This window comes from Syngnathus floridae, chromosome 3 (genome assembly GCF_059516105.1).
Source record: "Syngnathus floridae isolate MCC-2025c chromosome 3, RoL_Sflo_1.0, whole genome shotgun sequence".
Classification (NCBI taxonomy): domain Eukaryota; kingdom Metazoa; phylum Chordata; class Actinopteri; order Syngnathiformes; family Syngnathidae; genus Syngnathus; species Syngnathus floridae.
The window spans coordinates 6,910,363-6,936,182 of record NC_142415.1 but is presented as its reverse complement, the minus strand read 5'-3'; the positions used below and the strand labels follow the sequence as shown (position 1 = coordinate 6,936,182).

At 39.1% G+C, this 25,820-nt stretch overlaps 2 protein-coding genes across 4 annotated transcripts; one reads left to right on the top strand and one right to left on the bottom strand.

The window, feature by feature from the left end:
* The first annotated feature begins 514 nt into the window (after nucleotides 1-514).
* LOC148400247 (uncharacterized) lies at nucleotides 515-21,645 on the top strand. 2 transcript variants are annotated; one of them, XM_088371698.1, is made up of 14 exons: nucleotides 515-731; nucleotides 4,192-4,323; nucleotides 4,981-5,230; nucleotides 5,376-5,470; nucleotides 6,337-6,526; nucleotides 7,098-7,217; nucleotides 7,789-7,812; nucleotides 8,899-8,940; nucleotides 9,071-9,102; nucleotides 10,014-10,098; nucleotides 10,253-10,384; nucleotides 11,434-11,526; nucleotides 12,334-12,436; nucleotides 21,268-21,645. In XM_088371698.1, the coding sequence occupies exons 1-14, from the start codon at nucleotides 673-675 to the stop codon at nucleotides 21,270-21,272; spliced, it is 1,362 nt and encodes a 453-aa protein (XP_088227824.1). In that variant the 5' UTR covers nucleotides 515-672; the 3' UTR covers nucleotides 21,273-21,645. The 2 variants fall into 2 exon arrangements, with proteins under 2 accessions (XP_088227824.1, XP_088227823.1); XM_088371697.1 differs by having other exon boundaries at nucleotides 516-731; nucleotides 4,981-5,233.
* Nucleotides 13,245-23,296, bottom strand: LOC148400246 (uncharacterized). Of its 2 annotated transcripts, XM_088371696.1 has the most exons (3): nucleotides 23,209-23,296; nucleotides 18,000-20,105; nucleotides 15,477-15,801 (listed from the first exon to the last, which is right to left on the bottom strand). In XM_088371696.1, exons 2-3 carry the CDS (start codon nucleotides 20,095-20,097, stop codon nucleotides 15,623-15,625), a joined length of 2,277 nt encoding a protein of 758 aa, XP_088227822.1. In that variant the 5' UTR covers nucleotides 20,098-20,105; nucleotides 23,209-23,296; the 3' UTR covers nucleotides 15,477-15,622. The 2 variants fall into 2 exon arrangements, with proteins under 2 accessions (XP_088227821.1, XP_088227822.1); XM_088371695.1 differs by having other exon boundaries at nucleotides 13,245-20,105.
* Between the last annotated feature and the right edge of the window lie 2,524 nt (nucleotides 23,297-25,820).

The window sequence follows — 25,820 nt, the reverse complement described above, 5'->3', positions numbered from 1 at the left end:
GAAGTACCATTTCACTTGGTGCAGATAATTGCCCTTAAACAAATGCAACTGTTCTGAATGGAATTAACTTTTCTCTCTCTCTCTCTCTCTCTCTCTCTCTCTCTCTCTCTCTCTCTCTCTCTCTCTCTCTCTCTCTCTCTCTCTCTCTCTCTCACATGCTCTCTCTCTCTCTCTCTCTCTCTCACATGCTCTCTCTCTCTCTCTCACATGCTCTCTCTCTCTCTCTCTCTCTCTCTCTCTCTCTCTCTCCCTCTCCCTCTCTCTGTCTCTGTCTCTGTCTCTCTTTCTCTTTCTCTTTCTCTCTCTCTCTCTCTCTCTCTCTCTCTCTCTCTCTCTTCCCAACAATTTCCAAATGTACTGTAATATATACAATACAAACATTGCGATCATTGATCACAGTTTTTTTTGCAACAAACTCATCTTGCTCTTGGGAGAGTCACATGACCCCTGTTGCTTAGGGAGGTTGGGCTCACTCAACACTTTGATGAAATTCTCACAAAGGGAGGGGTGAGCTGTTGCTGAACATAAAGACCTGACCATGATGGGCTACAGATACAGAGTTGGAGGACGAAGGGGGAAACTGTTGGAATAGTATTCCTGAGAACGGGACCAGGAGACCAGCTGGAGGCGTCAAAAAAATCAGGACAAAGAACAGAAGCAGGCCAATCCACCATGTCAGAGCCCATCAGAAGAAGAAACTCCAGCAGACAGCTGCTGCAAAACCTCATCCAGTGAGAAAAATATAAATATATTTTGTGCTGTTAGAATTACATTGCTAAAATAGTATTTTGAAGTATAGGATGGATCTAGTAATCATTTATTTTAATCGCCTCTGCTTTAAACTTTAAAAATAACGTGCATAAGATAGGTGTATCGTGATTAGATGGATACAAATGTCATTTAATGTGGTGATGATGATACAGAGCATATTCCTTTTCTACAAAAATTTTGAGAATCTGCAGCCATTACCTAAATCTGTTTATTCATAACTTAATTTGAGTAGATTTCAAAATGATGATGACATTTATTGTAGCTCTTCCTGAACTCAATGAGCAGACAAGACACTAAGATGGGTGCTTTACATTATTTATAGCTTATGAATAACTGCATATCATGAAAACTAAGCATAAACTATGAATTCCAACACCAGGACAAAATTTAGTCAAGAATATAACTATTTTTTTAAATATAAAAAGCAAAGGGGGAGCTAAATCAAAATTCACAAGGTAAGACACTTGCATAAATAAATGCTTTGTTATCTTTAAGTTTGTGTTTTCAAATATAGACTTCTTGCTCATTTGTGTTTGATGGGCACTCTATTATAAAAACAGGCTGTGTGTTTTTCATTATCTCTGAGGTTTTTTTTTATCCTCAGTTATTGGTGGAAAATGTGTGTGACTTCACTCTGTTCTAGGCTCAATGGCGTCTTTTATAGTTGCAACTTCCCTTATGGCAATGACATCATCTGGCAGGCCCCATGAACTCCCTTCTGCTCAGCTGCACTCAACGCTCACCCCCGCAAAATCATGATACAAACACTCGTACAAAATTCTATCTACTGCACAATGTATGTTGAGATTTTGCTTAATTTTAACTAATGTTAACAAAATATTTCTTAGGGCCTCTTTTAGGTCGAGGAATTCAGTAACAATGGGCTCACACAGGCTAAAGTCAGAAATGACCTACTCGTTCTTCAAGCAAGGAACACAATGTTGTTACCATCTGGAGTGGTTTAGATGAACGTTATCTGCCTTCTACTAAAACAGTTTTCCCGACTTCTATTTTATAATGTCTGCATTCAAGTTTAGCCGCTTCACTTAGATTACAAGTATCGTATTTTTCGGACTATAAGTCGCAGTTTTTTTCATAGTTTGGGTGGGGGGGGGACTTATACTCAGGAGCGACTGATGTGTAATTATTCACAAATTTTTACTTGATCATTAACACATTACTGACTTAATAGTATAGTTGATCACTTCACATGTTATTTTCACTTTAAACCGCATGAGGGCGCACTATGGCTGTGGAATAATTGGAGCCTCACTGACAATGAGTTCCATTCACTGACTTCCGGAGTCAGGAGATTTTATGATTTGGAGTGACACAGATGGTTCGATAAACTTGTTATTTATGTTATAGTTATTTAATATATAGTTTATTTAGAGTAGCAACGTCTATGTCTGAAAAATACGGTAGTTTACATTCCGATTTTTTTATTATTTTATTTTCCAGAGTCATTGTCTGCTATGTCTGCTAATGGTTCACTCATCTGTCATGTACAGCCAGTGTGGGGATTTGTCAGGAACACTGGGAATATGAAGATGTATGGTTCTCTATTTTTATGGTTTCTTGTGATTGACTGGTGTCCAGTCTAGGGTGTATATAGTCTGCCTTTTGCCTGATGTCAGTAGGGATAAGGTTCAGCTTCCTTCAACTCCAAACAGGATAACAAGAGTGGAAAATTGATGGATGGATAAATGGATGCTGCGGTCTCTGTCGATTTAGTCAGCTGCATTCACACTCTCATTCACACAACCAGATGAGAATTCAATTCATGTTGTCAGAGGAGTAACCACTCATTTATTAATGACCAATCAATTCACAACTACTTTTTTTAATACATCCTTTGTCAGATGTTAATATCAACCGTTCTTTGCTTGAGTAGTCCCTAATGTAAACCCTAATCGTTGCCAAAATTCCACTTTCTTTCAATGACTAAACAATAATAATATCAATGAGCCATTCTCCATGCTGTCTTTACTCCGACACAACATTCACAGACATTGAATGAACTTACAGTAACCTCATGTTTGTTATAAATACAGTTGCCACTTGCAGCACTTTTGAATTCGATCATATCTAGGTCACCTCCCACTATAATAATGACCACAGCATGTTTGACTCACTCAGCTCACCAGGGATCGCACCAGTGGGAGCTGATTTACTATGAATGCTATAAAATGAATTAAATTAAGGGTTAGGTTCAGCAACAGGGGGATTATGCTGAAACATCATAGCTAGAAATTTCATAACAAAAATCTGAATTGAGCAAGCTTTATTGGCCCATTCTTAAAAGTAAATACTAAAAATATCTCAAAACACCAATGTCCTAAAGGAAACCTAAATACGTTTTTAAATCAGCCCCCAAAACATATTTAGGGAGTCATAAAACTATCTCTGATTAAAATTCGTTGTTGATGATTGAGATGGTTTTTGGAAAAGTTCTTTTGCTTATGATTCTGAGTAATTGCAGTGATAGCACTGGGAAAGAAGCTACTGTATCTCACAGTGTGTTTGTCTAAGCTTTGACTGACCTAGTTACTGAGGTGAGAAAGGTTCTTGATGATGTGGCCAGCTCTGCTGAGGTAGCGAGAGCTGGCAATGTCCTTCAGACTGGGTAGATTGAGAGCAACTGCGAAGAAAGGGAAGCGCCTTGACGCCGATGAATGAGTCATATGCTGAACTGAATGCTTCCAATGTTTTGTTCGGTTTTCTCCATGGTCTCATAGCTTCCATTTTGCAATAATGAGTTCCTGCTGAATCTTGTCCCCATTTCTCCGTTTGATCTTTTGACATCACTCATTATCTAGTAAACAGATGTACAAAACATCTGTCACTTGAATTCTAAACAAAGCTGTTGTTCTCTGAGGATTTCATCTCTGGAAGGAAAGTTGATGAGGTGTATACTAAATTTTGTTTCACAGATTCTCTGTCTGAAACTGCCAGTACTTCATGTGTGGAGTTTGCCTGGCAGCCAGGTCTGGTCCATTACTATTATCGTTTAAGATCACAGAAATTCACAGGATCTTTAATTTACCTTTAACCACGAAGTTGAGACCACTGCAGATCGTTCAAACACCACAACAGATGTGTCATAAAAAATATCGTTATAAAGTTCTTCCCATTGAAACTGACAGTTCTGATCTGTCACACATTTGTACATTTACCATTACATCATTGTAAAATGATTTGAGAGCAACACAGGACACAGAAACTACAGCCCAAGTGTGTGTGTGAGTGTGTGTGCGTGTGTGTGCGTGTGTGCGCGTGTGTGCGACCAAATTAGGCACTAGATGTTGGAAAACTTGCAAAGACTAGAAATTTTGTTTTGTGTTGGGCAAATCAACTCAAGACTTCAAGAAATAATTTCTATCAGTTGTTGATTGTGCAATTGTATCTTGTTGGCTTCAGGGTGACGGTCCAGCGGAGCCTTGAGGATGCGGAGGAGCTGGAGCGAGAGCGCAGGAGGAGAACTAGGGAGAGGCAGAGAGACCAAGTGACGTCTCTGTCAATGCCTCAGCAGGAAAATAAACCAACAGGAGTGTAAGGCTTGCTACGCTTGAATTTTATCCTTTGTTCAGTTTACTATATCGCCCAAATAAGTACTGAATTTGCTGACTTTTTGCATGATGAATAAAAAAAACGATTGTTTGCGATTTTACCATTCTAATTTATTGTGACAATAATACACTAGTCAGTGACTTTTTAAATATGATAGAATCGTTTAATCTTGGGCAATCTACGTGTGAACCGATATGCCATGTGCGGTTGATTTTTTATTGTTAGTCAATGTTCTTTGGGCAGATATCATAATGTTGGTAATGCTATGCAGGGGAGGTTGGGTTTGGTTCCCACAGTTAAGACTCAGACAAATGTTGCACCCTGGCAAAATAATGACCTAATCATTCTCAGAAAGAGACGCATAAATATCTGGCCACTTATTGAGCCAAGATGTCTGCTGCAAAATTGGCTTCCTTAAAACAAAAAAACTGAGGTGGTCGTGTCAGAAACTTTTGCCAGTCAGTTATTCGCCAGCGTCATTATCTAGCCGAACCAAAACTGTCATGTCAGTCTGTCATCATAATTTTAACGGAACTTTAACTTGTGCTTGATTGCAGGATGTGTTGCTTATTTAAAAAAAAAAAAAAAAAAAACTTAAATTCAATTACAGTGAATTTCTTTGACACTGCTATTCCACAGGTCGGATGAAGAAGTGAAGCCTAGTTGCTGCTTTGTTCAGGAGGAGGATGAGGGTTTCAGTGACTGGAGCCACAGGTTGGAGAACCGCAATGTTCTTCGGGACTTCAGGGTCAAGGCACAAGAACCTTCATCATTTCAGTGGGAAGCAGGCATCAATAAAGAGAAAATACAGAATGATGAAGAGCAGGAGGAATGGCAGCCAAAACAGAGGGCTCATGGGCTGCAGTCCGCCAGAAGCCCTCCACTGAGCGTAGTATGTCAATTTTCTTCTTCTTTCACTTTAACGGTTACTTTTCTGTCACAAATCTGTCAGGAAAATGTTTGACATCATGCTTTTTTTCCTTGAATGGATTTTTGACTGAAATCAAATCCAACTGAATTTTCTTTTATTTTAGAAAAGAGAAGTGTTTCAGACAAATGATCCAAGACAACAGCAGGCTAGCGACCCTCCAACAGACACAATGCCCTACTTAACGACTGGAAGGATGAGGTTACAATGTGTTCAGTTATTGTGTAAAAGTGCTTTTAGAATTTGGCTCAAGGTATTCCTCTTCTTCTGCTGGTGCATTAATTTAGCTTGTTTTCAGAACACAGGTTTTTCCTTTTGGCTTTTGACAAATTTAGTCTTTTTTGGCATAAGTTTGATGAAATTAAATTACACCGACTTCACACCGACTTGGTTAAATAATGTAGTTGTCTTTTTAACCACTTGCATGCTCAAGGAAATCCAGTAGTTGGCAGGGGATAGATACATTCTGACCATCTACATTGTAGAGCAGGGGTGTCAAACTCATTTTTTTCACGGGCCGCATTTTAGTCATAGCTTCGTTCGGAGGGCCATTATGACTGTCAACCCAAATAAATGTATGAGTACCTCATATGATATACAGTAAAAGCAACAAAACAAACTGACAAATAACTCGTTTTCAAATCAGACAAGTAAAAACTGGTCAAATATTAAAGAAAAAAGATATTATTAAAAGTGAAGACAATTTGCAATTCTAGTAATGACACGAATTTGATGCACAATTTTTCTTCGCGGGCCACATAAAATGATGTGGCAGGCCGTATCTGGCCCCCGGGCCTTGAGTTTGACACTTGTGATCTACAATCAAGCATTTTCAGTTAACGGATCCTACCTGGCATTAATCAGAACCATATAATGCCAAAAACAAACAATAAAATAATAAAAATAATAGTGAAAAAAATCAGGAATAACCTCAAATCTTTATTCACCTTTAAGTATAAATGATCTTGCATGATTCGAGAAGCTCAAGTCCGAGACAGCAATGTGAAAAGTCCATACAACTAAAGTAAGGCCTATTATTTTTACATTATTTTTATTATCCTGAACAGTGACGAGGTGTGCAAGGTGAAGCAAGACGAAGAAGAGGTGCATCAGATTTTGCAGAACGAGTGGAGAGCTGGCGCTAGCGCTAACAAACCAACATACGAAGTTGATCAAGAAGAGGATCTCAACTTCACACATGAAGGGATGAAGGACAGGCTTGCAGAGTTTGAGAGAAACCAAAAGCTGACAGAAAAGGTCAGTTTTAAAATATCACTTGGCTACAAAGTGGACAACTGTAACTTGTTATTCTCAAATGTATCGGATTTTAAAGACATTCACCTCATACATTACTGTAGGCATGACACAATATCCCAAAGCCTGCCAGTTCGCTAAATGGTCAATTTGTAAATGTGGAAAACTTTACCTCTCATAAATTGAGGAACATGAGCTTATTCTTGTTATCCAGCTACACATGGCTTTTGCCTGGTTCACTTAATTGGCTTTAAATCAAGAGCAGTAAATGAGAAGAATGAGGAATTTGTCTTGGCGATAGCTTCAACGAATGACAGGTTTTCATTAGACTTGGAATGGCACCGTAAAATATATTTTTTAAAAGGTACGTGCAAAGGTGTGTGGTGGAGGGAATAGTGAATTTAGACACGAGTACATTTTTGTGCTCTAAACTGGAGGTGTAAATCAACCAGACAGAAAATAGCACAAGGCAAGCATGAACACAACGGAGTAAAAACATGTCAAACGATTAAAGCTACAAGTCGTAATCTTTTGAATAGTAATTGATCAAATTTATATGTTGTGTTTGTTGTAGAGGTCAAAGGAAGAACACAGAAGTGATGACGATAAAAGCAGGCCGTCCGGCCTTTCCGTTTACAGCAATGAAGAAGATGAGACATTGAACTGCTATGGAGCCATGAGCCCAACATTCAAGGTACGGAGAAAAATAAAAGAGTATGTAATGCAGATACCGAGAGACGTCCAAAGACAAAGGTTGAGGGTCCTTGGTGGTTATGAGTGGCAATTTATTGGTCACTGCAACAGCAAATGAAAAATAGAAGTAAAATATAGTGTGAGGTGATAAACTTCCTCCAAATCTTCTTTACCTCAGTAGTCACTCATCTCTGGTTTAGGATGCAAATGATGAATCTATGGTAAGGCTCCCATCAGTTAACATGCTGTCATGCTTTGAACTCTCATTCTAAAATAAATAGATTTTAAATGAACCCCGAAAGTTCATGTATAACATAAGTGACAAAGATGAAAACAAAGAATATTGTCGCTATAATTATAGTTTTAAATAGTTTCATCAACATAAGGTGTAGTGTCAGTTGAAGCATTCTCATTCTTTTATTTCATTTATGAATATGTTATTTTTTCAATTTTAGTTTTATTTATTTTGTTAATTTTGGTTAATTACTTTTTGATGGCAATTTGTGTAATAAAGTGTCACTGTTCATGTTAAATGTGACAAACATTCTCTCTTATGCTGCTTCTTCCAACAGAAACTCCTCATTCAGTTTTACCCAGTAAGTCCCTTTTACTTCCTCATATTGTTGTGTGAAGAAGATGGTGGATCAGTGTGTATGACCTTATGGTAACGCTTTCAAAGAACCCAACACAAGCATGTCCGATAAGCAAACTGTTTGTAGTTAGTGAAGTTGCCCTCCAGGAACATGACAGCATCTTTAATTGCTCAAACATCCTGCTAAGCAGTTTGTTCAGATGGATGTGTTTAAGTGAAAAAGGATGCCTTAGTCATAGTCCATAATTGGAATTGGAAACTCTCTTTCCTAATTCACATTAAGCATAACACAACATATGTATAACACAGCTGTCATGGAATTCTATTTTGTTTCAAATAGAGTTTGTCTGACAGAAAATAACACTGCACATAGTTTTTAAATCATGGCAGTTTTACAACATTTGTCTTTTCTTTTCCTCCTTTTACAACACATGTGTCAATTGTGGTACAAAATCTAAAGAGACATTTACATTTCACCATGATTGCTTCTTAAAGCATATGTGAACATGTTCCTTTGTGAAACCAGATGGTGGTTAGACCATAATTGGAATAGAGAAAGTTGTTTCCTCATTCACATGAAGTCCAACTTATAACAGCTGTCTAACAGAATTTTGTCTTGTTTCAAATACCATTTGAGTTATTTCACTACAATCCCATGTCTGACAGAAAAATAACACTGTTCGTATATCATCCGACATTTTGGCTAGCTGTTGGACTATCTATGTTTTTTTTTTTTTTATAGTTATAAAAAGTATAGAAATAAACCATTTCAGCACTATCACTACCTATACATTTATACATGACAGCCTAAATCCAGGTAAAAAAAGTGTGAGCGATGACCTGAAGCAGGCCGTTTACCTTAGAATCTAAGGCTTAGATGCACTTTAAGTCAAGAAGTGTTATGCTGACATACAGCTTCCTGGTATTTATTGAATAAATGTCATGAGGCAATCAAAAGGTGCAATAATATAAAGCTGCGCCAAATAGGGTATGCACGTAAGTCCCATGTGATTTGTTGCCATAGCAAAGATAAATAGAGAAACTGAGCAGAAATTTGACATGCATCTTAGGACACTGTTTCTCTGTATAGGATGAGGCGAAGAGCAGAATACCAACAGATGGTAAATGTGTGGTAAGTTGAGATCAAATGTCTTCATTAGCTGCCCTTTTTATTACTCAGCGCTTCGCTTCATGTTTGTTTTCCTCATTTTCACAAAACACTGCCTAACTCTAATAACGGTCCCTTGTCACATTTTTTTCAGATCACCGAGCGAACCGAATCTCTGCGAAAGAGGTGAGTTAAGTGTAATTCATACGGCATGAAAATCGCTACAGTTACCTGGGAGGTTGGAAAATTTGTATTTCTGGCAATCAGTTGAAATATTGGGAATTTACAATTATTCATCCGAATCAACACAGAATTTAAAATAATTTAGTTTACCCTAACAGGGAAATTAAATGTATATGGTGACCCCCCCACCCCCTCTGTATTTCATTGTACTTTGTCTTGTTAACGTGTTTCTTTACCACAAATCAACTTTTGTTTTCTTCCAAACTGCATAAATGAGTGCCTACTAATGCTGTCTACATGACCTGGTCATTATTTTTAAATTGTTGCGCATGTTTTGAATTTGTGTCAAACAACTGTCTATATGGCGTCATCTTCAGGTTAAGCAATGTACTGCGCTTAAATTTGCCTTTCTATTTTCTGGATTTAACAAGCAAGGAATCCTAGAACACATTTTACACATTTTATAGCTGCAGACCTGTTAAATATCACAAACTAGGTTTGTTATTGCTCCAACTGTGAATACTGTTATAAATTTTGACCTACCAAATCTTCACGTCCGGCACCTTTTTGTTGTCTCACAACACATCCCGGGGGTCTAAAATGGGGCTGCCAGAGCCACCAGAAACATCTCACAAGCCTATCTTAAAACAACCAGATTACTTTGCACTGTATTTTTAATCACAAGTTATTTTCTAAAAATCTTCCACACTCCCGCATGAATTGAAGCCTTATTGCTGAACTAGAAGCATTAGCAATACTAGCAAGGGGAAGAAAAAAATCTCTCCGTTTGCAACCCTCTTGACTGATTTTTTTTAAAAATTCTTTCCTCTGCTTGTGTTTTTATTTATACATATTCAGTGTACAGTGTATTGTCATCATGTGACAATGCATGGTGTTTTCTCTTTCTGTTCAAGTTCCAACATCAAAAAGAAGATTCCACAACCTCTTTGTGTTTCCAAGATTGACAAGAAACTCCAGCAGTATACACATGCTCTTGAGGTAAAACAAACCAATAGCGTAAATACAATGAAACCAAGTTCAGATGTATACCAGTACTTTGTTTTCAAATAATTTATGACTGTAGAATCTTTGACTGTGTAAAATACCACTTTTTTACAGTATTTTTTTTAAACATCAAAGTACTTTTACACAGGTTTCCACAAAGGAATGCAAACCAGCTAGTCCAGTCCTTGTGGATGTGCTAAGTCCCATTGCACAAAAAAAGAATCTTTTTGAGGCTGGAGTGGCATGGAACCAAAACACTCTCTCAAACACACCACCAAAGGTCAGTTAAAATCTGAGTTTTGTCATACTATAGTGCAGGGGTGTCAAACTCATTTTTCTCATGGGCCGCATTGTAGTCATAGTTCCTTTCGGAGGGCCATCATGACTGTCAACTCAAATAAATGTATGAGCACCTCATATTATATACAGTATGAGCTACAAAACAAACTGACAAATAACTCGTTTTCAAATCAGACTAGTAAAAACTGGTCATATATTTTAAAAAAAGAAGAAGATATTTTTAAAAGTGAAGACAATTAGCAATTCTAGTAATGACACGAATTTGATGCACAATTTGTCTTCGAGGGCCACATAAAATGATGTGGCGGGCCGTATCTGGCCCCCAGGCCTTAAGTTTGACACCTGTGCTATAGTGTGACGGAGCAGGCAAGTTAATCAAATTTGCGCATCGAAATTGGCGGTAGCTAGTATCACTACCATACATTCACACAGTAGGTAAGTCATAATTAGTGTAAGTCATAAAAACTATAAGTCCGGCTATAATCAAGCGTGTTTTCTTGTTGTATACGGGTGTATACTTACCCCAAGTACTGTTCTTTGTAAGTCGCAAAGATCCCTTTATTATTTCAACAACCAAAACGTTAACATTTGGCTACGAATGCAATTCCTACTATATAACTGCTCATTATTAGCACAAGTCAAGAGCTATCACTTTGGCTTATACAGTGAACCTGTTTTTTTTATTGCAGGGATAAGTCTCAGTTTCAACATTTATAGAGACCATATAATAAAACATAGTTTTACTTGTTCAATATGCTCTAACTACATTTAAACTCAATAAAAACACACAGAATTCAACACTGAATATTCAAACACCAAAATATCTAAACGAATCATATAAGAAGTCAGTTTGCATGGTTCTGAAAAATGATGTGAAATTAGCATTGATATTGCATAATTATAAACCTTCAAGCAACTTCTAATTTAACACACGTGTAGCAGCAATCTGTTCAAAATGTAACATTACTCTCAGGTATTCCATCAGATAGATTTAAGTCCAGGAAGTATTTAATATCAGATCTTTTTCAGGAAATAAAACCCGGTGATGTTTTAAACAAGAAAAATGTATGGGAAAACTTCAGCGAAATTGTTTCTCCCACTTCTTCTGTGAGGAATAGCAAGGTAGGTGTTTTTTGTGCTGATGGAATTTTGTACTCCTCAACTTCCTAAAAACAATGAAAAGAAACTATGATATACAAATGAAGGTCATGTCAATATCAAAATAAGAATCTTGATTATTATACTAAATATTTTTCACGGCGCCACTGACTTAGGTAGGCTATGCATGGATTTCAGCAGATGCCCTTTGGGGACAAAAATGTCGCATATGTATTTAAACATAGTTAGCACGTTCGCCTCACAGTTCGGAGGACGCGGGTTCAATTCCAACTTCGGCCCTGCCTGTGTGGAGTTTGCATGTTCTCCCTGTGCCAGCATGGATTTTCTCCGGGCACTCCAGTTGCCTCCCACTTCCCAAAACCATTCATGGTAGGCTGATTGAGGACTCCAAATTGTCCGTAGGTGTGAGTGCAAATGGTCGTTCGTCTCTATGTGCCCTGCGATTGGCTGGCAACCGGTTCAGGGTGTCCCCAGCCTACTGCTCCTAGATGGGTGGGATTGGGTTCCAGCATGCCCACGGCCCCCGTGGGGACAAGTGGTACAGATAATGGATTGGATAGAAGGGTGTATTTAAAACACAGGTAGGGAGGGGCGAGTGCACAGACGTGTGAACGGACACCATGACAATAAACATTGTGACACACGGGGCTATGATCGGCACCACAGAGCAGCGTAGATGTTATAAAATTAGGATTGTATGACAATAGAAGAGACATTAACATTAATAATGATGCGTAAAGTAACTGAAATTGCACCAAAAATGAAAGTGTAATCAGTGTTTTTCTTTTTTTTTTTTTTAAATGAACTCAGGAATGCTCAACTGGTAAAAAGTCTAAATTTGTTGTGATGGCTCATGGCAAATATGAGAAGCCTACTGATGAGGATGCTGGCAGTGATGATGCAAACTGGACAGGTAGGTTTGATGATCAGACACTACCCTATAGAAATAGTTAAAGAAAAAGTCACAAGTATGTTCTGATATGTTCTGACTTATTATTATTATTATTATCATTGTTATTATGTATAGGTTGTGCTTTGGAGTTTTTGTATTCTTACTCAAGGTACAATGTATAAATTAATTGAGGTCCAACATGGGATTGAATTTTCAATTCTAAAGTTTTGTTGCCTTTCCTACCTACCTGTGGTGTTATGTGAGCTCAAAGGTGTACCACCCCAACATTATTCTCAAAGGTACATTCTAAGAATGTCCAAGTAATGGAACCTGAAATATACTCAGTTCATTGGGAATTTACAAAGTACAGCTGCAAAAATGTAACCCAACATAATAGAACGATAACAGATAGTTAAGATTGGGAAATCTGTTGTCAGTCTTAAATTGATATTTTTAGCTTGCTAACTCTAATTTTATGAATTTATTTTTTCCTCAATGTTTTACCAGGTAAGTCAATTGAGAACATTTTCTCACTTACAATGGCGACCTGGAGGCAAGTTGGGTGTGAAGTGTCTTGCCCAAGGACACAATGACACGTGACTAGCTAGGGTTGAACCGCCAACCCTCTGGTTTCTAATTGACCCACTCTACTGCCTGAGCCACAGTCGCCACATTTGATTAATGGAAACCGCTACCATTGTCCTTAGTCGTTACCTGCTTTACCAACAAGCTATTCCAGTACTTTGTTCACTTCAACTTGCCTTGGGGTGAGCCGCTCTTGCTCTGATACAGGTGTTGTTTGTCATTTTTCATTCCACTGCTGTGATTGACAACCCAAGTTACACACTAAAGGGCTCTTTTAGGTTTGTTATTGTATGCAACATTTATCCGATTGGAAGGGTACATAACAATTAGAGGCACTGGAATCTATTTCAAGCAGATGAAAAAAAGCTCTTGTCATGTGGAGTTTAATTGATGTCTTTTTGTCAGCCAGTTTCATAAGATTGCATTTCGTTCAAGTACGGCAGGATCGATAACAATTTTATATGATTTGTATGTTAGGATAATAGTGGACTAACTGAAGTGTTTGTTTTCAACAAACAAAACATTTGAGCGAAGCCCTATTTTTTCTCAGAAAGGGCAGGGTAAAAAAAGAACAGAATCACATTTACTTGGTTTGTTTTCAGATGCAACTTATTTGCAGCCATGTATCACCTGACAACCTGGCAGCTGTAATTACAAACTACATACTGTAGTGGTTCAGGGAAATGCAAGCAGTGAAAAGAAAACCCTTCAAATTTATGCAGACTTTGAACATTTACAGTAAACATCAGTGGAATAAACAAGGTCGTTGATAGCTTATTGCAGGGGTGTCAAACTCATTTTTTTCGCAGGCCGCATTGTAGTCATAGCTTCTTTCGGAGGGCCATTATGACTGTCAACCCAAATAAATGTATGAGCACCTCATATTATATACAGTAAAAGCTACAAAACAAATTGACAAATAACTCATTTTCAAATCAGATGAGTAAAAACTGGTCAAATATTATTAAAAGTGAAGACAATTTGCAATTCTAGTAATTCTTCGCGGGCCACATAAAATGATGTGGCTGGCCGTATCTGGCCGCTGGGCCTTGAGTTTGACACCTGTAGTTTATTGGAATAAAGGAACCTTAACATTGCAAATTAAATCTTATAAGATTCTTTTCATCTTAAGACAGTATAGGGGGCGCAATCATTACTCTCACAGCAGAAATGGTATGAGAGGTGTGAAATATGACACTGATACGCTGTATAATGCATTTTCTTCAATTTCACTTTCTATTCATCATAAGTTTGCACACAGAAGACACAACCAGCATAACATCATCATTATTGACTTCCAAAGTTCAACCTCAGATTATGATTATTATTAATGTGTGAAGTACCACCCCCCCAAAAAATTTTTTGATTCACAGTCCCATTCCAACACACAAGTTTTATCTCTTAACATATCAGATATCTCCACTTTGGTTTGCTGGCTTGTTGACTGGCCAGTTACTGACAGACATTGTAATTATTTGCCTCTACGCATAACTCCCAGGGTCGTTCTGTCCAATATTCATCTAAAAATGCATCATCTTAGTTGATTTAGGAATGTAAATCCAAATGTATTACAGTGGTTTAGAACTGAGATGCTAACCCCGATAAATACATAGATGCAACTTGCTACAGTACAACTAATCGAAGCTGGATTCATTTTTAAAATTCACTGTTGTTTTGGTTAGCTTTTTTGTTTCTTCAAATTTGTAAATGAAAAGTGCAAAGGTGCCTCGAGCACATGATGCGTTTTCACAATTCCCAACCATTTACTCTATTAAGACCATAAAAACACATCTTTGGGTAAATGCATGAGTGCTCAGAACGAAGAAGAAATGTTCAATAAATATTATATTAAAACAATTCTTTCAAAGTTAATTTGCTTTCTTAATTTGACTAAACCGAACACATTTGAGAATACTTAGATCAATGTTCTCCCAGAAGGTTAAAAAAAACCTCCTCATCTTCAATGATGCAATAGACTAATTAATCAACCTCAGGCTCATTTGTCCAAGTCACATTTCTGCTTAATTGGGTTCAAATCCTCTGGCTATTCTATTGAAGTCCTTGCGATCATCCTCCTGAGTTTTTCGCTTCAGTAGTCCTCTATCAAACAGCGATGCTACTTTTGTCAATGGCTTCTCTGCTGCCTCTTTTAATTTCCTAGCATCAAATCGAGGACTGTACAGCAGTAGTGGTAAGCGATTGACAAAGGATGGAACGTCCTCTTGCTTGTCATTGGAGACCTTTATCTTTTCTGAATCTTTTTTGGTGGAGTTGATCTGCTGCATGATTCGGTCTTTGGTAGAGAACATCTGAAAGAGGAGAGCATCCCACATACTCAGCGCCCTTGGACTTAGAGAGACCTCTTTGTTCTTGACCAAGTCTTGATTTTCGCACTGGTCTGCTGACAACCTTTCCTTACTATCGCTGTCTGTGTTTATCTTGTCACTGGACTCATCCTGAGATTTGGCCAGTGGCTTTGGAAAAGCTGGTTCCTCTGGTTCAACCACCATGTGTTTCTTGAGCCGTGTCCATCCACTGAGTTTAGCCTTAAAGCCTTTTGGCTTCTGGGTTGCCTTTGACTCCGTAGGTAAGGGAGATGTTCCTGGTCCAACTGTGTTTTTCTCAGCAGTTGAAGATGCAGTTGATGTCACTGACTTCATGGAGGGTTCGACTGCTCTTTTCTCTGCCACACCTGATATATCCTTCATCTTCAAAATATCCCTGTCTTTGAGTCCAGTGATTTGCTGAGATAGCGGTGACGTTCCTTTGTTTGGGGATGGAGGTGAGACTGACACTGAGGCCTGAGGCAGAGAGGCAGGAGTGGGAGAATCAATCACAGCAGCGTTAAATATGGATGATTTCATGACAGAATCTGTTGCTGGCTCTGAAGGGGTAATGTTCTCAACTGGCTCCTCTGTCAAATGCTGGTCCTTAGTGGCAGAACCCTTTGACTGGCCTTGATTGTGTGAGTTTACAACAGAAGAGTTTTGTTCTGCAGTGCCAGAAGAAGGGCATATTTCAACTTGCTTAGATGAATGTGTGGTTGGACTGCCAGACAAGTGATGGAGAGGAGGGCTGCTTTTGGTTTCTATGTTTAACTTTGTTTGATCGCTTTTTGAATGGGAATTTGGCTTAACAGGGACATAAGCAGGGCTAGAAATGCTCTTATTTTGCATAGGTACTGGGGAGGGGGTGTTGTTGACAGGAGTATGACGGGACTGGCGTAAAATCGAATGAAATGCCTGTGTTGGTGTATTGCACAATCTTGGTAATGAGGGGGCTCGTGGGACAACCAAAGATTTTGCATTTACAGCACTATGTGAAATGTTTTGAATTTTTTCTTTATGAATGTCATTCTCAAAATTAGCTTCTTTATGACTTGTGTTTTCCACTCCAGTTGGAATGCCTGATAATTTCACACAACTTTGCTCTTTTTCATCAGACTTGGGCTTTTGATTCTGTTCTATATTATTCCTTCGTATGTTTGCAGCAACACAGTCATTTGAATTTAAAAGACTTTTCCTAGGATTTTGAATTATAGTCTCCTCAAGTGGTGTGAAAAGGGGTCTTTTGTCAATATTTTCAGCTATTATAGCTGACTCTGGTTTTCTTAGCTGATGACTCTTTGGAGTCACACGCCTCATCAAAGAGCTTGAGGGCACATTACCTATGACGTGGGGTGTAAGATGTAATGGTTTACCACTTACCACTGGGTCTGTTATAGTCAACTCAGTGACGGGAAGCTTTCCACCAATATTGGATTTGTTTGATTTAGTAGTTTCCAAAACACATCTGTCTGTTAGGTTGTTTAGATCTCCTGATTTCATAGGGGAAACCATATTTGTGATTGTCCTGTCGAAAGCATCTAATCCTACAAATTGCGTGTTGGATTGCTTACCATGACTGTCAAGCACGTTCGGCTGTGTTTCTCCATTTGAAAGATTTGAGGTGTTTTTGGTATCAGTAAATTTAGCTTTATCATTTCCTGCCATTAAAGGTATGGTAGGCAGAGAGTCTCCTGATAATTCTGCAGCCATAAAAGCAATGCCATTGGTTAGCATCGAAGATGCATCAGAATTTCGTAATTGGGCTTTCATATTTGCTTTGCCCTGGTATACACGATTTCTAGCACATTCATTTTGATTTTTTAGTGATGCTCCTGGTGTGTCTGTTGCGAGCTTGGTAGCTGTAATGTTGCAATTTTGTTCATGGCTAAAGTTACTTTGCAGTCTGGAGGATGGAATGCCAGTGTCGCTTGTTTTGTGAAGCATTCCGGTTTCTATATTTGGTTGGTGGTCGCTCTCTAAAGGGAATATGTTAGGGGATTTGGTTGTAATCATTGGTATGTCCGGGAGCTTGATATCACGCGCGGGGTTATTGGTTGGCAACGTATTTACAGGGCTGGTGCATGTATTCAAAGCAAAAGCGTCTCCTAGGTAACACATTTTGTGACCTACTGTCTTGTTCTGTGTGTGATTGTGTTTAGAACATGCAGAAGGTCTTCTCGGCTCATCTTGAAGCATTGATTCTATAGCAGTGAAAGTTGGCTTTTTAATTTCAGTTTCGAATTGGCAGCTTCTCTTTGTGTTTTGGGGGATTTCATTAGTATTAGTCATGGCAGAGGGTGAAATGTCATGAATGTTAACAGTGTGTGGGATAAACTCTGCACTTCCTTTTATGTTTTGTTTAAGCTGCTCTCTTTGGCTGTGCAAAGCTTTGTGATCCGTATTGATACATGGTTTGCTATGTGATAAATTATTTATTTTATTGATTGATATTGAGCCAACACCATTTATACCATTACACCATTTATTTGAATTTGTGACACCGGTTTGGTCAAAAGGATTGTCTAGTTGTGTGTTTGTACACTGTGTTCCTGTCGTTGAATCTTGCTCCACCAGCTTGCCATCAACAAAATTACTGCTCTTGTTTAGGCATGGGGACATATTTGTAGCTGCCATTATAGGAAACATTGTCACAGTCTGTGTGTGCACCTCACCTGCTTTAAGGGTTGGGATTGGAACCTCAGAGTATGAGGCCTTTCGTGCAGATACATCAACTGTGGACTGACACATGTGTTTCTGTACCAAGCCAAGAGGAAGCTCAGGTCTTATTTTTTCCAATCTAGATGTCCCAAATGAAGGTATTTCCACATGTAGACTTTTGATCTCATGGCTTTTCTCAAATATGTCTTTGTTATCTCTGACAGTCCGCTCTGTTCGGCATTTGGGATCCTTTGGCGTTGAAAGTGGATGCACAGAATTTACAGATTCACTCTCCAATGATGGTCGCTTTTGATGTCCATTGAGTTGTTTTGGTGAATCAGGTTTTGAGACACAGTCATTCTCTGAATGTGTTTTGGTGAAAGAGGTCAGCTCAATTCTGTGGGATAGAAGGCTTTGATACGATGTTAGAGTTCGAATCCCATCATGAGCAGCATACTGAAGAGGAGTAAGTCCATAATATGTTGATTGTGCTTTTGTTTTAGAGGTTGATAATGATATCCGATTCTCCAGGAGTGATGACAAGGACTTGCGTGCCTCAACAATTGGAGGATGATAGGAGGATGACAGCTGGCTAAAGCTTTTGGAATCTTGTGGGTAGATCATTGCTGTCTCGGTCTGTGGTGCTGTGCAGAAAAATGATGGGACATTTGGCAAAAATGCTGCATCTCTTTGTAAAATGTGGTCGTTTTTCAAGTTTGGGACAGATTGTCTAAGAGCAGAGTCAGGCATAGTAGCATGTGGTGTGAAATTTTCTCCAGAAATGCAAGAGTCAGCGGTACAGCTTAAATTCAGGGTACTCCTACAAGTATTTCGGACAGCGCTCTCTTTGTGATCGGTATTTTGCCTTTTTGTGTAATTGTCAATAATATTCTGATGTACTTCTATTTTTGCGGCATACATTTTGCCGCGAAGAGACTCAACGGAAATTGAGGGAGCAAATTCATTTTGACAAGACTTCAAATCTGTACTTGTTATAGATAACAGAGGGTCATTTTTCGGTATTTCACCAGAGTGACTGGATAATCTTGACTGTGTGCACAATGCAGTCTTGGGTTTTCTACATGCAATTGTGGGCACAGCTGGTTTCTGAGGTTTTATTTCATCTGGAGCTTTTTTGTCCATATGTGTTACTGCTAATGACTCTTCTTTGGTGCTTTGGTGTATCGCTGTCAGGTCTTGTTTGGAAGGAGACTTAGAGATCTTATTAAATCTTGATTTTGATACATAAATTGAATTTTTAGGACCATCACACCTTGTCTCTTGGGATAAATGCCTTACCAAGTTATCATTACTGATAGGTCTTGGGGTCCAAGAAGTTGATGTATGGAGTAGATTATGCTCTTTTCTTTCCATATGGTTGGGATTAAAATTATCTTTTTGTGTGTTTGAAACTGATACCAGCACAGGAGCAACAGGAGGCAGGTCTGTAACTTGAGAAGGTGTTGGGTCTGAACCATAGTTTAGGATGGCTGAGGATGGTGTCAGGTTATGAGTTGACATTTTAGGATTGGACTCTGACACAGTGATAGGATGGTCTGTCGTGTCTGACCTAAGAGAATCCAGTGACACTGAATTGAAAGCAGTTTGAGGTGAGGATGATGGAATACACTGCATTCTTGGTGCGGTGGACGAATTTAAAGGTGGCATCACTTCATCAAATAAAAATGCGGAGCATTCATATAGTGGTGCCACCTGCTCTCCAGAAGTCTTAATCTGTCTTTTGTAGGTCTGTGGCAGATTCCCATCACATTTCTTGTAGGAGCTGCTTTCAAGAAGAGGAAATGTAGATGCAGATTGATCAAAGGACTCTAGTGGAAGAGCAGACCACAAGGATTCCACAGTGCCGACTGAATCCGGTGTTTTGGGTGGACTGGACAGGTCACTGTGCTCAAGATCTGTACTGGCTTCATTGACAGGTGACAAACAGGAACGAAATGGGACAGGTGTCTGAGAGAGACTGCCCTTTCTCTTGGCTCTCTTTTTCTTTAGTTTTTGAAGCCTTGCATTGTCTTTGCCTGGTTTCGGGAGTAAAGGTGGTGGATATTGCTGGGAAAGCCCCGACTCAAACCCGTGGCTTACTTCCATCAGCATATCAAGTCCTGCAAAAGATACAGAGGTATATCATTTTTTACACACAAAATGTTAAAATTACAATAAAAATCAGAGCAGAAAGGTCTGTCTTAGCTCCTCTGGAGTATCGAAAATACCGTATTTTCCGGACTATAAGTCACAGGTTTTTTTCATAGTTTGGCCAGGGGTGCGACTTATACTCAGGAGCGACTTATGTGTGAAAGTATTAACACATTATCACTTGATCATTAACACATGACTTACTTACTAGTAGTATTATCACTTCACAAGTTATTTTCAGACTAAACTGCATGAGGGTGCTCTAGGCCTGCGGAATAATTGGAACTGCAATTGACAAGTCTGAATCCATCCACTGACTTCTGGAGTCAGCGGCGTTGTTTACAAGTGACAGAGGACGAAGATTTCGATGGATTTAATAATTTGGCACGACACGGATGAATTGATAAACTTGTTATTTACATTATAGTTATTTGATAGATTGTTTGTGTATAGTTATATAGGCCTGCGTTGTTTACACAGAGGACGAATATTTCGTTGGATTTAATGATTTGGAGTGACACGGACGGTTCGATAAACTTGTCGTATGTTGTAGTTATTTGATATATAGTTTATATATAGTTATATAGGCCTGTGGAATGATTGGAACCGCAACTGACGATGAGTCTGACGTCAGCGTTACAACCAAAGAAGTGCTCCGACTGACAATCAATGATGCAGAAGTAAACAAAACCATAGACCCAAATTTTTTTTGTTTTGGTTATCAGAGAACACAACATACGATGGGACAAAAGTGTTACTGTAAATCCCTTTAAGAAATACCAGATAAGAAAAAACTATCTTGTACGTACGAGACCTTACAGGACTTATTGGTCCTTTGCTTCATTTTGCACCAAGGAATACTTGAGCCCTGACTGAGTGACCCTCGCATTCTTGATCTCCTCCATGCCATTCTCCCCACTCAGTACCCCCCCCCCCCCCCCCACACACACACACACTTTGTAATGCCACCCCACTCCTGGATGATGGATGGATGGATGGATGGATGGATGGATGGATGGATGGATGGATGGATGGATGGATGGATGGATGGATGGATGGATGGATGGATGGATGGATGGATGATTGTTTCATCTTGAGAAGTAATAAGTGTAATATTTTCTTTTTTTCCAGCCTGAAGAAAAATGGAAGAGGGACATGCCATTTAGGATTTCCCCCAAAAATATTTACGTCTGAAACTGTATAGACTTTGTGATTCCCGTCATCCATACATTTGAACATATATTATGGCGCTTTACTCAAATGTTTTAAAGCTTACCTATCACACCTATTACTTTTTAGCAAAAGTTTGGAAACGTTGTTATTTGACATGTATTCATTTATGCTAGAATTCTTTATCTTGTAATTTAATAAAATAACTATATTTTTTCTTAATCTTGTTTGATTTCTCTGATTTGTTTGTGTGATTTACTGCATAAGTCGTTTGCTAGTTCGCTTTAGTAGTGTTCATGTCCATCGTGTTCTACTCTGAATTCTTATTGCCTGCTCTAACACTGAATAAAATGGCTTCATGTCTCTGAGCTAAATCTGTAGTTGAAATTAGAATATGAGCTCTCATCACTGACTCATTTACACATTTTGAAAGTCTTAATTGGGTCCTGAAGACGATGCCTTTCTACCATAGGCAATACTATTAGAAATAGAAAGGCACGTAAAGCTGTTGCTTATGGCAAGGATACATTGAACCGATGACAAGCTTCTTTTGAAAATAGTCTTTCAAGGAGGCGGTCAAATTCGGGAATGACCTTGGCATGATATAAAAGTAACTGACACATGGGTAAGAGGGTAAAGAGGTGCAAGCAATGCAGGAGGGGCAGGGACTTTAAGCCAACGAGGAGTACTTAAGAAACTGCTAAATTAGCTGAGGAAAACAAGACATTTGTTTTACTAATAAAAAGATTTGGTTTCATTTAATGGCAATGTAAAAAAAAAACATCCAGTGTTATGATAAATGCATATGGATATTTTTTTTTACTCTGCCACAGACCAGAGTTACTTTTATTTAAGTGCAAACATGAGTGGAATTGGCTCCTTTCAGTTTGAATAGTTTACTTGGCTGCCACTAGAAAATGGTCTGCAGTCTAAATTTAGTCTGGGGGAAATAAGAGCAAACATTCTGACAGTAAGCACCTGTTGCGTGATGTCTTACGCTCAGAGAAACAACATCAGTCTGATGGAAATCAATATGAGACGTAAAATCCTCCCAGATCTTCTGTAAGCTTGGACTTGTGTCTGGCAGTTTATTGGAATCATATTCACAGACTTAGAGTGAACCTCTAAACCTTAAAATGTGTTTTTCATGAAAATCACCCAATAGTCGAAAAGAAGGGATAATATACATCATCAACGTTATAAATGAACACCATCTATCTGGTCTGCAGTAAATATAAATTTGGGTTGTCAAAGCAACTCCAATGGCAAGGAGGCAAGCTGACACATGAGAAGTCCCTTTTTAAGGCTCTGTGCTGGGGTGTCTTGGCTTACGTCGAGGCTGCTCAAAGGTGGAAAGTGTAAGATCATCTCTGCAGATAAAACTGTGCCATGACCTCAACAAATGCATCTATAAATAACATAATTTAAAAAGAAAAAAAGACCAAGCCCTTTTATGATATATATATATGGGGTTGATGTATTGCAAATTTGAAGACCACGCTGTGTAGGAGAAACCGGTGCTGCCTTTGTTTTGCTCTTTCTCTTGTACAGTAGGTACGACAGTTCCATTATTACAGGTGGGGTAAAAACACTCAACCAATGTTTCATAGGAATTTGATAAAAAACTAACAAGATGTCACATTTGTGCATGTTTTGGAAAGTGAGTTACTCACTTTGAAGCACAACACTGTGCAGAAACACCGTTCCATTTTTGTTGTTCCTCTTTTGGAGCAACTGTATTATACTGTCTTGCATTCCATGCATTTAAGATTTCCAATTACGCACATGCTGCTAGCTAGGCTAATGCGCTGCATAGAGGAAAGCATCTGGCACTAGGCCAGACAAGGATACATCGAAATATCACCAGCTTGTCAATCAAGCAACACAGTTTGACTGCTTTACCTTTGGTGAGAGGATGTTGGGACAAACTGCTCTCTGCTTGTTAATCCCGGCTCAGAGTGCCTCTAGGCCGTCTCATCCTCTAGCGAACTGGAGCCTTAAGGAGAGAGACACAGTGCAGTGGGTACTCCAAAAATAAAACACTTGCCTCCAATGCATGTTGCAGGCAAACATGTTTTTTTTTCCAGGCTGTCTGGCATGATCAAGGTGCAGCCCCTACAGGCAGCCAATAGCCACCTCACCTGGAGGAATTTCACAGTTGAATACACTGTGAGTTACAGTTTAAAAATAACACTTAAAAATTGGAGTGCATTGGAGTGTGTACGTAGCGTGGCGGCATTAAACAAAAGCTAAAGTCACGGGTAGCACGATGTCCTGAAGGTTAGCACTTCTGCCTCTGAGTTCCAAGGTTCAGGTTTCGAATTTCACTCCATCTGGTTCACGTCTGTGCTCTGCTCGGGCCACTCAAGGACATTCACATCATTGAAACAACTCATTTGTTGTCCTAAGTTGTGTGCAACGATTGTTGTCCTTTTGGAAAGTGAATGTTTCCTTCCACAGCATTCCTGAGCGTTTTTTCATCACTGTACAATGCTGGATTATTAATTTTATTCTTTAAACATGTCTAGTCCTGGCAGCATGGTGGGGCACGTCACCGTGCAGAGGTTGTGGGTTTGATTCTGGTTCCATTCAACGCTGGAAGGCTCCTATGTGGAGTTTGCATCTTCTCTCAGTACTTGCATGGGTTTTCCTCCCTCATTTCAAAAACATGTTTGGTAGACCGATTGAACACTCCAAATTGTCTGTAGGTTTGAGTATGAGTGCAGATGGTTGTTGTGCCCTGCAATTGGCTGGCTCCCCCGTCTACTGCCCCAGGTCAGTTGGGATAGGTTCCAGCACGCCCGCAACCCTTGTAAGGATAAGTGATTCAGAAAAGATGTATGTCTTGTCCTCCTATTCCTCCCGCTAAAAGACATACCCACAGCATGACACTACCATGACCATGCCTCATCGTTGGGTTGGTACTGGTCAAGTGATGACGTTAAAGCTTAAAAGTTATAGAGTAGAGAACTTAATGAGGTTTTTACAGAAGAATGCCCGCCGTCTGAATCACTCTACCATAAAGGCCTAATTGGCTTCAGAGATGCATGCATCAGTGTGTCATTGACGGAAGCCCATTAACTGACGGAAATGGAAACACGGTACATTGTCTCACGTGTGTAAAAATAGAAACACAGTCTTTTGTCTCACGTGTGTAATCTGCAAAAACACTACGTTCAGACCGAGTGGCTGTGAATTAATTGGAGGTGGATAGTACATAAACTACCTAATTTAAATGTTTTAAGAATTATGAAATCTCAGCCTCTCTCCGACACAGTGACGCAAGGTAAAAAATGAAAGCCATTTGCCTCAGAGAGAATGTCTCCTCAGCCCTAGGATGCCGCTGATGGCCGCCAGTCAATATTTTGTATGACATTGCATAACCAATTTGGATTTAATTCAACCCTTGGCATCAATGCAAATTGAGCTCTAGGTTAAAGTAAATAATTTTAAACTTAAAACATGTTGATGCTCTTGATGTTCTTGTGGAGGAGGACACCCCGTTGAGTCCGTGCGGGTCTGAACTTGAAGCAGATGAGAACGAACGTGTTGAAGATGCAAAAGGAAAAAGAGTGCCAAATTAACTCGGACTGCAGTGTGACCCCTGTCTTCCTGCTGGGCTTCCCCTGTTGATGTGTGACGACCGAGACCCCCCTTGGAAAAATGTCGCCCCTGCGTCCCCTGACTGGTTAGGCGGCAGGAACGGATTACATAAGTGAATGTGAGGCTTTTTAAAGCTGTTTGGTTGCCAGTGTGTATGGTGTCGATAGTCTGACATATGCACTCCACCGTTTTATTCAAATTGGAATTCTCATCTGTTGAAATCATTTGAATCAGGTAGGTTGCAGCAGGGAGACATGAAAATAAAGCAGAACAACGTCCCTTGAGGACATGCCTGATCTAGTGAATGCATATCGCAGCCAGTAGACAGTGACGTGCATTGAGGGTAGGCAAGTGAGGCAAGTGTCCTCTTCTCAAGTGTTGGCCACAATTACAGTAAGCGGAAAGCAAATGTTACATCTTTTGCGATGTCACATACATTTCATCTGCATATTCATAACCTTTTTTGTTAGAAGCCTGTGTCACAGATATTGGCTCAGTCGTAAGATCTCTCTGCATAGAGTAATGGGGGAAAAAAGGATGCGTAAAGAAAAAATTTGGTACAAAAAAAACCCCTGCAGGGACACAATGTTCTTTACAATTCAGAAATATGTGCAGATTTTGCTCTGCAAGACATAGATATGATCTCAATGAGGTTAATGAGAATGTATTAAAAATAAAAGGTGCAAAACCAAAGGCAAGACTGGATTGTTATTATCTGGATTACGTGTCCGGACATGGATCCCATTTTAATGCCAGTTGTAAAGGGGATCTAGGACTTTGGTGGACTGGACTGAACCTTGACACCAAAATACCAAAAATCAATCCATTTTAAATTTTATTATAGGTGCTCGTGTATATATTAATTTCACATATGGTGGGTAGATAGATTTCCATGGGAATTTTGCATATAT